The 11598-nt window shown below is 54.1% G+C and overlaps 1 protein-coding gene across 1 annotated transcript in view; it reads left to right on the top strand.

The window, feature by feature from the left end:
• TSPAN9 (tetraspanin 9) overlaps positions 1–11156 on the top strand; it is a 185930-nt gene extending 174774 nt beyond the window's left edge. Inside the window, exons 3-8 of the mRNA XM_006923853.2 lie at positions 5895–6086; positions 6465–6539; positions 7813–7914; positions 8693–8824; positions 9252–9335; positions 10998–11156. Of these exons, the coding sequence (XP_006923915.2) occupies positions 5895–6086; positions 6465–6539; positions 7813–7914; positions 8693–8824; positions 9252–9335; positions 10998–11069 (657 nt within the window). The 3' untranslated portion in view covers positions 11070–11156. The remainder of the gene's footprint in view (positions 1–5894; positions 6087–6464; positions 6540–7812; positions 7915–8692; positions 8825–9251; positions 9336–10997) is intronic.
• Positions 11157–11598: the final 442 nt, after the last annotated feature.

The following is an 11598-nucleotide window of genomic DNA, read 5'->3' as shown; positions in this document are numbered from 1 at the left end:
GACCTGGTGTTCGAAATGCTCCTGCAAAGCAAAGAGGAGATGAGGGTGGGTGGGGGGCCAGGAGCTGGGTGGACAGGCTCTGCAGAGACACATGAGGCAGCAGCATGGAAATAGCCAGAGGATGTGATGGGCCCTGAGCGGGGCTGGGGCAGGTGGAACAGGGGACTTACAAGCAAATGAGAGGCCAAAGTGGGGGTGAGTTGGGAGTTACTTGGGGCACTGGGGGTTCTAGGAGTGGGGAAGAGGGCAGGTTCTTTTTCAAGTACATTTGTGTGTTTGGATCGGGTCCTGTTGCTAGTCTGTGGCTTGCTCAGGCCCTGCCCGCCCCTCCCGAACCCTCCTATCCATCCATCCATCCATCCATCCATCCATTGATGCATCCAACAAATATTTATATAGCATGTTCTGGATCCTACTGTAGAAGAGAAATTGATGAGACATGAACCTGGCCCTAGAAGTGCTGGTGTTTTGGTGAAGGTGGGCAGCAGTCTACACAGAAGCCTGGGCAGGTCCCTGATATGCTCAGCCCTGGGTCCAGCCCTGGTACAGGAGGTCACACAGGGGAGAGGATGTTGAGGGGACACTGGAAGTGGCTGTTCCTGAGCTCTAAGCAGTGTGCAAGTCGGGGTTGAAGCTCAGGAGGGAGATTGGTTTAAAGGGGAAATTACGGGCTTTACCACCGAAGAAATGGGATGCGTGTGTGAAAAATCATAAGGATGCATGGCAGAAGCATATATTAAAACTACAAATCAATATGGTTCAAACTGAAGATGACGAAAAATTCCCTGGGGATGTTGGCTAATTACAACAGGCTTCATAAATGAGGTGAATCTGGAGTGCTTGTCACTATATGGCTACAGCCCCACTGGGCCTCAGCTTATTTGCTGTGCATCTGGTGGATGGGCCTAAGGGTGATAGGGTGGTCCTGAGATGGCCCTCTGAAGTGACCCAGACAGAAGAGCCCAAAGTCATTGCCAAGGGTGAGGCGCTGTTCCTGCCTCTGGATATTTAGTATTAAACAAAGTAGACCCAAATCCCAGCCCTCATAAAGATCAAGGCCATGGGCAAAAGCAAGAGTAGGAACTTGTTTTCTCAAGTTTTGACATGGATTTATTTGGACCCCTGAACTGAAAATATTTAGGAATGCCCTGGGTTTTAAGGGGAGGGGTGAGGGGCAGGGGAGGCTTGATAGTCAAGCTGGTCCATGGGCCAACCCCTGCTTAGAGAGGGTTGATGACCAGGCCAGGCTGGTGACCTTGGGTCAGCTGATGCTAGCATGGGCTGGGTCCTGGCCTCCTGAGTCACCCTGCCTCGCCTGGTCTCTTCCTGCCTTGGGCTGACTATAGCATGGTCATCTCAGCTGAGATAGCTCTCTGGTTTTGGAAGAGAATTATTTTCCTGAATGCCAGCAGCTAAGCTCTCCGGCACTGATCTTTGGCTGTGCCACTGCAGGCCTCGCCTCCTCCCTGTGCTTGGCACTCTCCGCATGGGGCAGCTCCCCTCCCTGCTCCTCCTCTCTCCCCTTCTTACCTCACCCTCTCCCTACACCCTGCTCTGCCTTCAGAGATTGGCTTTCTGTCTTCTTGCCCCTCTTCCCAGCAAACCTTTCTGCTCTCATCTTTCCTCCCGCCCATACTCCAGACATTGGCCTCTTACCTGCTCCTGCCCCAGCCCTCACCAACTCCCTGAATAGAGTCTTCTCAGTGCTTTTCCCCTCTCATGTTGTGTCAGCCCTCTCAGAGCCACCCTTGGAGGGAACACACCAGGTTCTTCCTCTGGCGGTGCCTCCTCAGGGAGTTGAGAGCCAGAGGGAGGACACCTGGCATGGGACGGGGCTAGGGCAGGGTTCCTCAGCCTCCAGTAACATTTGGGGCTGGGTGGTTTTCCATCGTGGGAGGGGAGGCTGACCTACACTCTGTTGGATGTTTAGCAGCACCCCTGATGGCTACTCACTAAGACACCAGTAGCACTCCCCTCCCCAAGTTGTGTCAACCAGAAATGTCTCCAGACATTGGCAGATGTCTCCAGGGGAGCAAAATTGCTTCTGGTTGAGAACCGCTGGGCTAGGAGATGAGAACACCGTGTCTCAGTCTTGGCTAAACTTGTGTTGGAAGAGACCTTAGAAATTTTCTAGTCCAAATCCCACATTCTAAAGGAAATAGGGCCTCAGAGAGCTAAAGAATCTTAAGGTCACATAGGGGAGCAGCATGATGAAAGAAGCATTTTAGAAAAAGGATTCAGGTAGCTCGATACAGGCTGAGCTGAAAAACAGAGGCCAGAGGCGGGGAGGGGAACATGGCTGGGGTCTGGGCATGAGACAGGCTGAGGCCGGGGTCTCGGTGCATTTTGCCTCTTGGCTGGGACTCAGCACACACTCACAGTCTCCTAGGAAGGGGCTCTGCACCATACTCCAGGGAACCAGGTTCTGGTCCTGTCCTGGCAGTGTGACAGCCCCCTGACCCGTCTCAGTGTCCTTATCTGTAATTTTAGGACCTGATGTTTGTACTTTCTTCCTGCCTGGAGGCCCTGCTGGTTCTGGGTCATCTGAGTTGGAAACACCTTGTCTACCACAGCAGAGACCCCTGAGGATATGGAAGAGTGGCAGTGGGGTGTGCAGTAGCCCCTGTAGTGGCCTCATTCACTTAGCAAACATTGTGCATGATGCCTTCTTCCCCCGCTCCCCCCACTCCACCCCCGGGCTTAGGTACAGACTGTTGGTGGGGTTGCCCCACCTGGAGCCAGCACTTCTCACCGGGGATCTAGCCTGGGGCACTGTGGTTCCTCCAACAGGAAGTGAGGAGGGAAGCAGATAGGGGACAGGACCACAGCTCATTTCTCTTAACCTGGTGGGTCTTTGGGAAGCTTGCAGACCAGATCAGGATACATGCAGTGTGATGTCAGAAAAGCAAGACTAGGAGAAACAACCAGCTCCCGGGAGCTTCTGAAATGTTGAGGTTTTCCCAGATGGAGGCTCCTTGGACTCATCAATTACCCTGAGGAGGAAAATGGAGAATGGAGGCACAGAGGGGACCCCAACCAGGCCTACTCCCAATGAGAACTGGCTTCTGGGGAAAGCTGTGCTCTCTTGGGAAAGTCCTGATGTCTCAAACTGCAGGATGGTGGGGATGTCCCGCAGCATCAGGGGTCCAAGGCCAGCTCTATTTAGCAGGCTCCTCTACCTGCCGCGAGTGAGCCTGCAGCAGCAGGTTTTCCTGTCATTCATTCCAGGGTCTGGCTGTGAGAGCCATAAATTTTTAATGTGTAGATCATGAATGTTCTTGGTATGATTAATGAGAGAAAAATTGAGACGGCAGCATAGAAACTGACCAGACTGAAGAAAGTCAGTGACAAGTTGGATGAGTTTCAGTGTCTCACTTGCAAACTTGGAGCTTGTGACCTGGTGTGGAGCGCCACCTAGTGGTTGCAGGGGTTGCTTCCCGCATCAAAGCTTAGAGACGCCCCATTGGGTGGATGATCTGGGCCTGAGTGTGCCTACACCTTGGGGGTCTTGCCCTTCTCACACCTGGGCTGCTGCAGAGTATAAGAGGTGCATAACGCCTCACCACAGTGTGGGGGACCCAGGCAGCTGCTCCACTCACCTAACTCCCATCCCCCTACAGCTCCTTGGACAGTCTGGTTTAGTAATACATGGGAATATCCCCACTTCTTTTGTTATGCCCAGTCTGGACCACCTTTGTTTCCCCGTTTATCAAAATCCTACTCATTCGTTAAATCCCAGCAAGCCTTGTTAATCTACCTTCCAAATACATCTCAAGTCGGACCATTTCTCACCACTCCTCAGTCACTCCCTGGTGTAGATCGCCCACAGCCCGATCACGACAGTAGCCTCCTGATTTCTCTCCCGGCTCCCTCTTTGCCCTCTGACGGTCTGTTCTCTGAGTATAGCCAGAGTAATCTCCTGAAAACTTAAATCGTGTCACTCTCCAGCTCCAGAGGCTTCCCATCCCACTAAGAAAGAACAGCACCCACATTTTCCCTCTCAAAGCCTGTGAGATTCTGTCTCCTGCCACCCCACCTACTGGTCCCCTACGACTTGTCACCTTCGCTCTGTTGTAGCCACATGGACACCTTGCTCCTCTGTGGCTGTCTAGGCTCATTCCCACCTCACAGCTTTTGTATGTACTTGCTGTTCCCTCTACCTAGAACATTCTTCCCCCAGATGTTTGTATGGCTCACTTCCCCTCTTGATTTGGGTTCCTACTCAAATGCCACGTTCGCAAGAGGCCTTCCCTGACCACTCTGTCCCGTTCCTTTCTAACTCCTCATCCATTTTTATTTCTCCTCCCAGCACAAACCAGAACCTGAAATTCTGTATGTTTGCTTATGTAGCATCTGTGTCCTGTGTGGGAATTCCCTCTTCATGAGGGCAGGGCCTTGACTGGTGTTGTTTACCATCTCCCCAGCACTCAGAAAGGGCCTGGCACTTATTAAGTAGGGGCTCAGTTTGGGTTGCGGGCTGCCCGTCTTCACGGGTACATCTGTGTCTCCTCTCTGAGTGAGACCAGCTGGAGAGCAGGGATGTGCTTGCCTCTTGGGGGTCACAGCACAGACCCCGGCCCTTAGGAACTTCTCAGTAAATGCCTTTCAGAAACTAGTACCTGGTACTGGCCACCTACTTCTCATGCTTGCTTCCACTTAAATTCTCACAGCAATACAGAGGAAGGTGCTATTATTGTCATTCGGCATAAAAGGGGTTTGCAAGGTCACACAACCAGGACATGCGGAAGCCGGGCGTCAGATCCATGTCTGTGCCTCCCCAGCCCTCACGTCTGTTATTTCACCCTGCCCCAAGTGCACCCGTCCCTGAGGGATTGCCTCCTCCAACTGGCATCTCGGACCGGGACAGTGACTGCTGCCTCTGAACTCCTCTTCCGTTTACTTGGCACCAGTGTGTACCGCCGAGGATAGATGCTGCTTTCTTATTGCTCCCCTCCAGCCCAAGCGGAGGCCTGAGGAAGGCAGGTCTCTAAAGTGGTGGTAGCTTTTCTGGCACAGGATCCTGCATGCTGTAGGTTCTCAATAAATATTGGTTAACTGATCGATTGGCTCCTCAGACTCAGCAAACTTCCTCTGAACTGCCGGAGGAGGCGGGTGTCAGCTTTATCGAGTATAAACTACAGCAGATGTGGAGATCTGCAGCCAATGAAACTGAAGCTTCCTTGATAAAGCTAGTGGCGTCGGTGGCCCCAGGGGTGCTGTTGAGAAGAGTCGGCCTTTGGGGCCCATAGTGCTGGTTGCTGTCTTACTGGATGGATGGCGAAGGCAGTGATGGGCTCCTACGTCCTACATATGGCCAGCCCCTCAGCCAGCTTCTCAACAAGCCCAATGAGTCCTTTTGTTTTTCCACCTGGGAAATTTTTTCATCAGGCTCCTGAGAACAGTGGGCCAATGGCCCTTCTGGTCAGGGCAACAGGTCACGATTGCTGGAAGGTCTGGCTTGAGAAAGTGGACTCCGAGATTCTCTTCTCAACCCCAGAGACAAGTCCTTACTTGCTTTCCCTGACCACCGTGCACCCTACCCCACAGGCTCCTTCCCGAATGGCAGAGCCTCTCTTCCACCAAGGGGAGTAAGAGCAACCACTCATATATACCTAGGACCTGCGATATATGGCACATGATTTTGCTTGCACCTTAATTAACTTGCTCCTCAGAGCGACTATGGAGTCTGTGAAGCTAATGTAACCCCATTTGCGAGATGGGGAGGTTGAGACACGAGGAGACTGAAGGGATGTGTCATCATTTTAGGCTGTGACCATGTCTGACTAGTAGCCCAGTTCTGGGTCTCAGGGTTGGTAGGGACACGGAGTCTTTCGAGTCCCATGGCGAGGAATGCAAGAGCAATGCCGGCCTAACAGGCTTTCTTTTCTCTCCAGCTCTGTGGCTGTGGGCTGCTTGGAGTGGGCATTTGGCTCTCGGTGTCCCAAGGCAACTTCGCTACCTTCTCCCCCAGCTTCCCCTCGCTGTCTGCAGCCAATCTAGTCATCGCCATAGGCACCATTGTCATGGTGACGGGCTTCCTCGGCTGCCTGGGGGCCATCAAGGAAAACAAGTGCCTCCTCCTCAGTGTAAGTTGGACCCCCATATCCCCAACCAACCCTCTGAACTCTGGGTCACCCTGCATTTTGGGCCACAGAGACAGGCAAGGCCTGGGCACATTAGCTGACTGAGCCCAGGGAAATTGCTTCTAGAATGTTTTTTGCCCAACCACACCCCTCTTCCTCCTTATTGGCCAGCCCTTCCCTAGTTATCCTTCTCACTCCTCGATTGGCCATCTACTTTATCCCCCTCCTCCACCTGTCTGGGTTTCCTCAGCAGTAGGTGGCCTCTCCCATACCTGGGAAGCCCTGTCTAGGTGCTCTCTGTCCCCTGCCTCCCTGCCTTCCTTGTTTGTACCCCATCCCTGGCCATGACCATCACCATCTGCCCACGCCTTTTCTTTCTAGTTTTTCATCGTCCTGTTGATCATCCTCTTAGCAGAGCTGATCTTACTTATCCTCTTCTTTGTCTACATGGACAAGGTAAGCCTTACAGGAAGGGAGGGGCGTATGGAATTTCATTGCCTTTGGGGCTGGGTCAAGCCGGGCAAGCCAGAGGAAAGGCGCTGACAGGTAGTACCCGTGAGGAGAGGAGAGTGGAACCAGGAGAACTAGGAGAGGCCCAGATGAAAGATTTTGGTGGGGGCAGCGTGGGGAAAGCGAGTTTGGGTTGGTTTATTACCTTGTGTAGGCTTAGGAAGTGGAGTCCTCTAAATTACCCATGGATGCAGTGGACTAGTGAGCTCCCCGTCGCTGGGTGCATTCAAGCATACTCGTGTTAACCACTTAGAAAAGGGATTCAGACCTCCATACGTGGTTGGACTGGGTGATCTGAGGATAACACACAGGAAACGTGGAGGAACTTTGCAAGTGATACCACAAGTGGGGCTAACGGCGGGATGTAGCTACACTTCCATTCCCACAGCGCTCTGGGGATAGAGTGGCTGCTCCTAGGCTGCACTACGGGGTTCAAGAGGGTGGTGGGGTGATCCCTTGCCAGACCGGATAGTTCCCAATCAAGTTGGAGAACTTCTTATTGACGCTACCAAGAATGAGTGGCCGGGCGCTCAGTCTTAGGGCTTTAGCAAGCTCTCTCGGCGCACTGTGCTGAGTACACAGGTAACTGTGCCGCCATCTGCTCCTGGGATTCTTGAAGTACTTGCCCAGGCCACACTGAAAGGTACAGTCGTTATTAGGATTAGAAACAATAATTCTTTAGCATTTATGAAAGAGAGGAAATAACAACATTGAGAAATCTCTCTGTGTCAGCCCCGTTCTTGCCCCTTTATAAGAATTGTTTCCTTTAATTCTCACTACCGTCCCAGAGGTAGATAGTACTAGTCCAACATATGATGGATAAAGCAGAGGCAAGAGAGGATAAAGTACTTGCCAGTGAGAGGTGGACCTGAGATCGCAATGACTAATCTGCCACCCTCTGGTCCCAGGGTGTATTTTGACAAGGGCATCATAGGAGAAGATGTGCGTGGGGTGGCAGAGTGGCCTGCGTGTGTGGCCGGTCTCTCTGTCTCTGAGTGTTACAGCCCTGCTGAAGAGTTTAGCTCTCCCGGGAGTCGGTACAGACTGAAGCTGGGAGCATGAACCTACCCTGTCCCTAGCACCCGCCCCCACTGAGCCAGCAGAGCCCAGCCCCAGGGCTCTCCCCCAGTCTGGAAGAGTGTTGGCCAGAAGTCCTAGCTGATCTGAGCAGGTCGCAGCCTGGTTCCAACCATCCTGTCTGTCTGCCGCAACCTGGCAGGTGAACGAGAATGCCAAGAAGGACCTGAAAGAAGGCCTGCTGCTGTACAACACAGAGAACAACTTGGGGCTTAAGAACGCCTGGAACATCATCCAGGCCGAGGTGAGGGGGTGGGGGAGCTCTGCCAACTGGACACAGTGGGGGCTGGGCCAGGCTGGGAGGAGAGGTGGCGGCCTGGGCCTCAGACTCCACCCAGGTGACTGAATTGGGCTCCTGTGCTGTCTGGATTTTAACTGAGAGCTGCTGGGTCAGATGCCATACGCTGGGTTACAGCTGGAGAGGGGCAGGAGGTGAGTGAAGGAGGATAAACAGGACCTGGAAGCAGGAGTAAACAGGCCTGGGGGAGCCATGTCAGTGGCTAAGTGGCACAGGGAACTGGGAAGGAGGGATAATCGAAAAGGACAGACCGTCCAAGTCCTTTTCTGAAGATTTGGAATGAGTGACAGAATTTGTTTTAGTAACAGACGTGCCTCCCTGGTCGTGGCTCAGGCAAGGAGGCTTTGATTCCAAAAGCAAACAAATCAGTGCAGCTGCAGGTCCCATGCTGAGGCCTGGGGAGGGGCCGGCAGCCAGCTTGAGGCAATCCATCAAGCACAGAGCCAGGAATTGGAGGGCTGAGCACCCCTGCCCGGAGTGCAGTGCCCAGCTCCGAGGGGCAGACAGCGTACCCGTCTCCCTGCTCTGGCCTCCAGGAAGGTTATCACTTACTTCTCCTGTGGGCCCAGCTGAGGCCAAAGGAAGGGGCAGGAAGAAAGCCTTTGTCTCCTCTGCTCAGCTCCAGGGTGGCTGCTTTGTGGGGCGGGGTTGGTCTGGGCAGGGGAAGGCCCAGAGAAGGTTGGCAGGCAGTGACGTGTCTGACCCTGTGCATCCCCACCCACAGATGCACTGCTGTGGCGTCACTGACTACACAGACTGGTACCCGGTGCTGGGCGAGGACACGGTCCCCGACCGCTGCTGCATGGAGAACTCCCAGGGCTGCGGGCGCAACACCACCACCCCACTCTGGAGAACGGTGAGGCCCGAGGCTGCTTCCCCCGGGTTCTCCTGCCAGCAGCCTGTGTGGTGGGCGGTCTGGTGAGGGGACATCTATAAGGGAGGGAGGGGTCCTGGGACACCAAGGAGTTGGCTTAATGTGGGAGTGGAGTGGGGCACACAGGACTGAAGCCAAAAAGTAGGTGGAAAATGGGGAGCCTGGACCCCCAGTTGGGTGTGTCGGGGGGTGGGAGGTTGAATGGGGTCTGAGGCTGCACATTAGGGCTTCGTAGGTGGACCCCTGTGCGAGGCAGAACCTGCTCAAAGGCAGGAGGACTAGGCTGAGGATCGGGGAGGGACAGAGGAAGGAGCAGGGACGGGACTGAAGGGGAAAGTGGGTGGGGCTGGGCCAGAGCAGGCAGTCATCATCATACCAGGCCCTTAACCTCGTGGTCCTCACTCCCTAGGGTTGCTATGAAAAGGTGAAGATGTGGTTTGATGACAACAAGCATGTGCTTGGCACGGTGGGGATGTGCATCCTTATCATGCAGGTAAGAGGGCCATCTGAGCCTTGCTGCACCCCAGCTGGAGAAAAACAGACACCCGGAAGTTAAATCACTGACCCAGGCAGCCTGACGTCCATGCACCTTCCTGCTCTGTTCTGACCTGAGGCCTCTCTTTCGATGCCTGTCCCAACAACCCTGCAGGCACCACAAGGCAGTTTCCTCGCATCCCGTCTGAGCCTTGGGCCTGGTGCTGGCATTGCGTGGAGCCCCTGTATGAGTTTGCCGGTGAACACACCTGTCCTTGCTCCACAGGGATGTTCACACTTATGACTGAACTGAATGAAACCCGAGTCTGCAGTAATGATTGTGAGCCTGGGCTCATGGGCCAGACTCCACAGGTGTTAGTCCTGGCTTCACCATCTAGATTTGTGTGACCTGGGTACATTGCTTAGCTTCTGTGCCTTAATGCCCACTTCAGTATAATGGGCATGATCATTGTGCCACTTCTTAGCATGTAGTGAGTCTAATACACCTAACATAGTGTATAGAGCAGTACCAGGCACACGGAAGTGCTCGGTAAATGTTAGCTGTAATTAGCCAGCACTCTATGCCGGTTGTTCTTTTGAAGGCCTAGCATAGGTGATGGAGAGGGAAGAGGCGGGGCTTCCTGCCTTCTGTCTCAAAGATGAGGCTGACACAGCTGGCTGGGAGCAAGAGCCCCCCCATGACCTGACCTTTCTGTCGAGCATTTCCTGGGTGCCCTCCTGTGCTCCCTTATATATGGCTCCTGTCTCTGGTGAGCAGGAGTCTTCAGTGCCTGATTCCTCACAGAGCACTTGAACTTGACTGGTTGGTCCATGTGAAGATGGTCGACATCCTGCATGAAGTTATCGTTCTTACCCTACACTCTTGGGCTTAGGGGCCTGATTATGTCTGATTTATCCGAGTGCCTGCAAACTTAGCAGATGAGGCCACTGTCATTTTCACAGCGCTCAGATGTGAGGTAAGCTCATCGAGAGCAAGATTCTATTTAGTACCAAGAATAGGGCTCCTCTCAGGTCTGCCTGTGCTCAGACCTGGACCTGGACTAGAACACTGGAGCCAGGCTCACCAGACATGGTCTCCTCCATTTATGCCTAAACCTTAAAGGCGAGAGCTATGAGAGGCATGCAGTGTCCCCTGGTCACCTGCTTGTGGCCTGTGCCCATAGCACACTATCTGTGGTGACTGCGAGGCCACAGGCTGGCTTCCTCCTGTCTCCTGCGCTGCTCTGGGTTACCACCCCCTTTCAGGATTAAGGCGCTGAGGGAACACAAATGAGCGTTAATGTCCTAAAGATTCCATATCGTGTATTCCAGAACTGAACGGAAATGACTCAGAGCATGGTTTTTCGTGTTCCCGCCACCTTCCTCTCCTCCTCCTCACTTCCTTGTTAGCCATCATTTAGGGTCTGGTCCTTCGTGCATTCAGGCCTCACCAAGGCACTCTGGAACAGGCGGGTTAACGCGCCTCGGGGAGGTTCGATGACATTCCCTACAGACGGCTCTGAGGGGCTGAGCTGGTCACTGGGCACCCTCCTCGTTTACCTCTGTCTTCATCCCACCAGTGTTTTTCAAGTACAGAGTGTTATACCACTTGTTCTAGGTGACCCACGTCAGGACCCAGCCATGGAGCTTCCATCTAAGGCCCTTTCCTCCTATCTTTCAGATTCTAGGCATGGCCTTCTCCATGACCCTCTTCCAGCACGTCCACCGGACTGGTAAAAAGTACGATGCCTGAGCGGCTGGCGGGAGCCCCAGCCCCCACGTGGACACTGTGCCAGGGAAGGAGATCTGAGCTTTGTGTTGCCTGCCCGCACTCCAGACTGCTGACGCTTCCATCTAAGGCCCTTTCCTCCTATCTTTCAGATTCTAGGCATGGCCTTCTCCATGACCCTCTTCCAGCACGTCCACCGGACTGGTAAAAAGTACGATGCCTGAGCGGCTGGCGGGAGCCCCAGCCCCCACGTGGACACTGTGCCAGGGAAGGAGATCTGAGCTTTGTGTTGCCTGCCCGCACTCCAGACTGCTGACCCCTGCCCCCACCTCCCCCAGCTACCCTCCCCACCCACCCGCCTCAGCCTTCTAGGGGTGGAGGGTCTGGGAGGAGGAGGTGCGGGGACCTTGGGATGCTGGGGGTGCCTGGATTCCTGCATCTGTGTATTTGCCAAAGAAGACAGGGCGGGCCAGGGGACATGCTCGAGGAGGCCTGAGCACCGATGCGTGTCTACCCCCCGCTGTTCTTCACACTGACACTGGCCCCGCGTGGG

Source organism: Pteropus alecto, unplaced genomic scaffold (genome assembly GCF_000325575.1).
Source record: "Pteropus alecto unplaced genomic scaffold, ASM32557v1 scaffold76, whole genome shotgun sequence".
Classification (NCBI taxonomy): Eukaryota; Metazoa; Chordata; class Mammalia; order Chiroptera; family Pteropodidae; genus Pteropus; species Pteropus alecto.
Note: the sequence above shows the minus strand (reverse complement) of the source record. Positions and strands in the feature narration are given on the sequence as shown.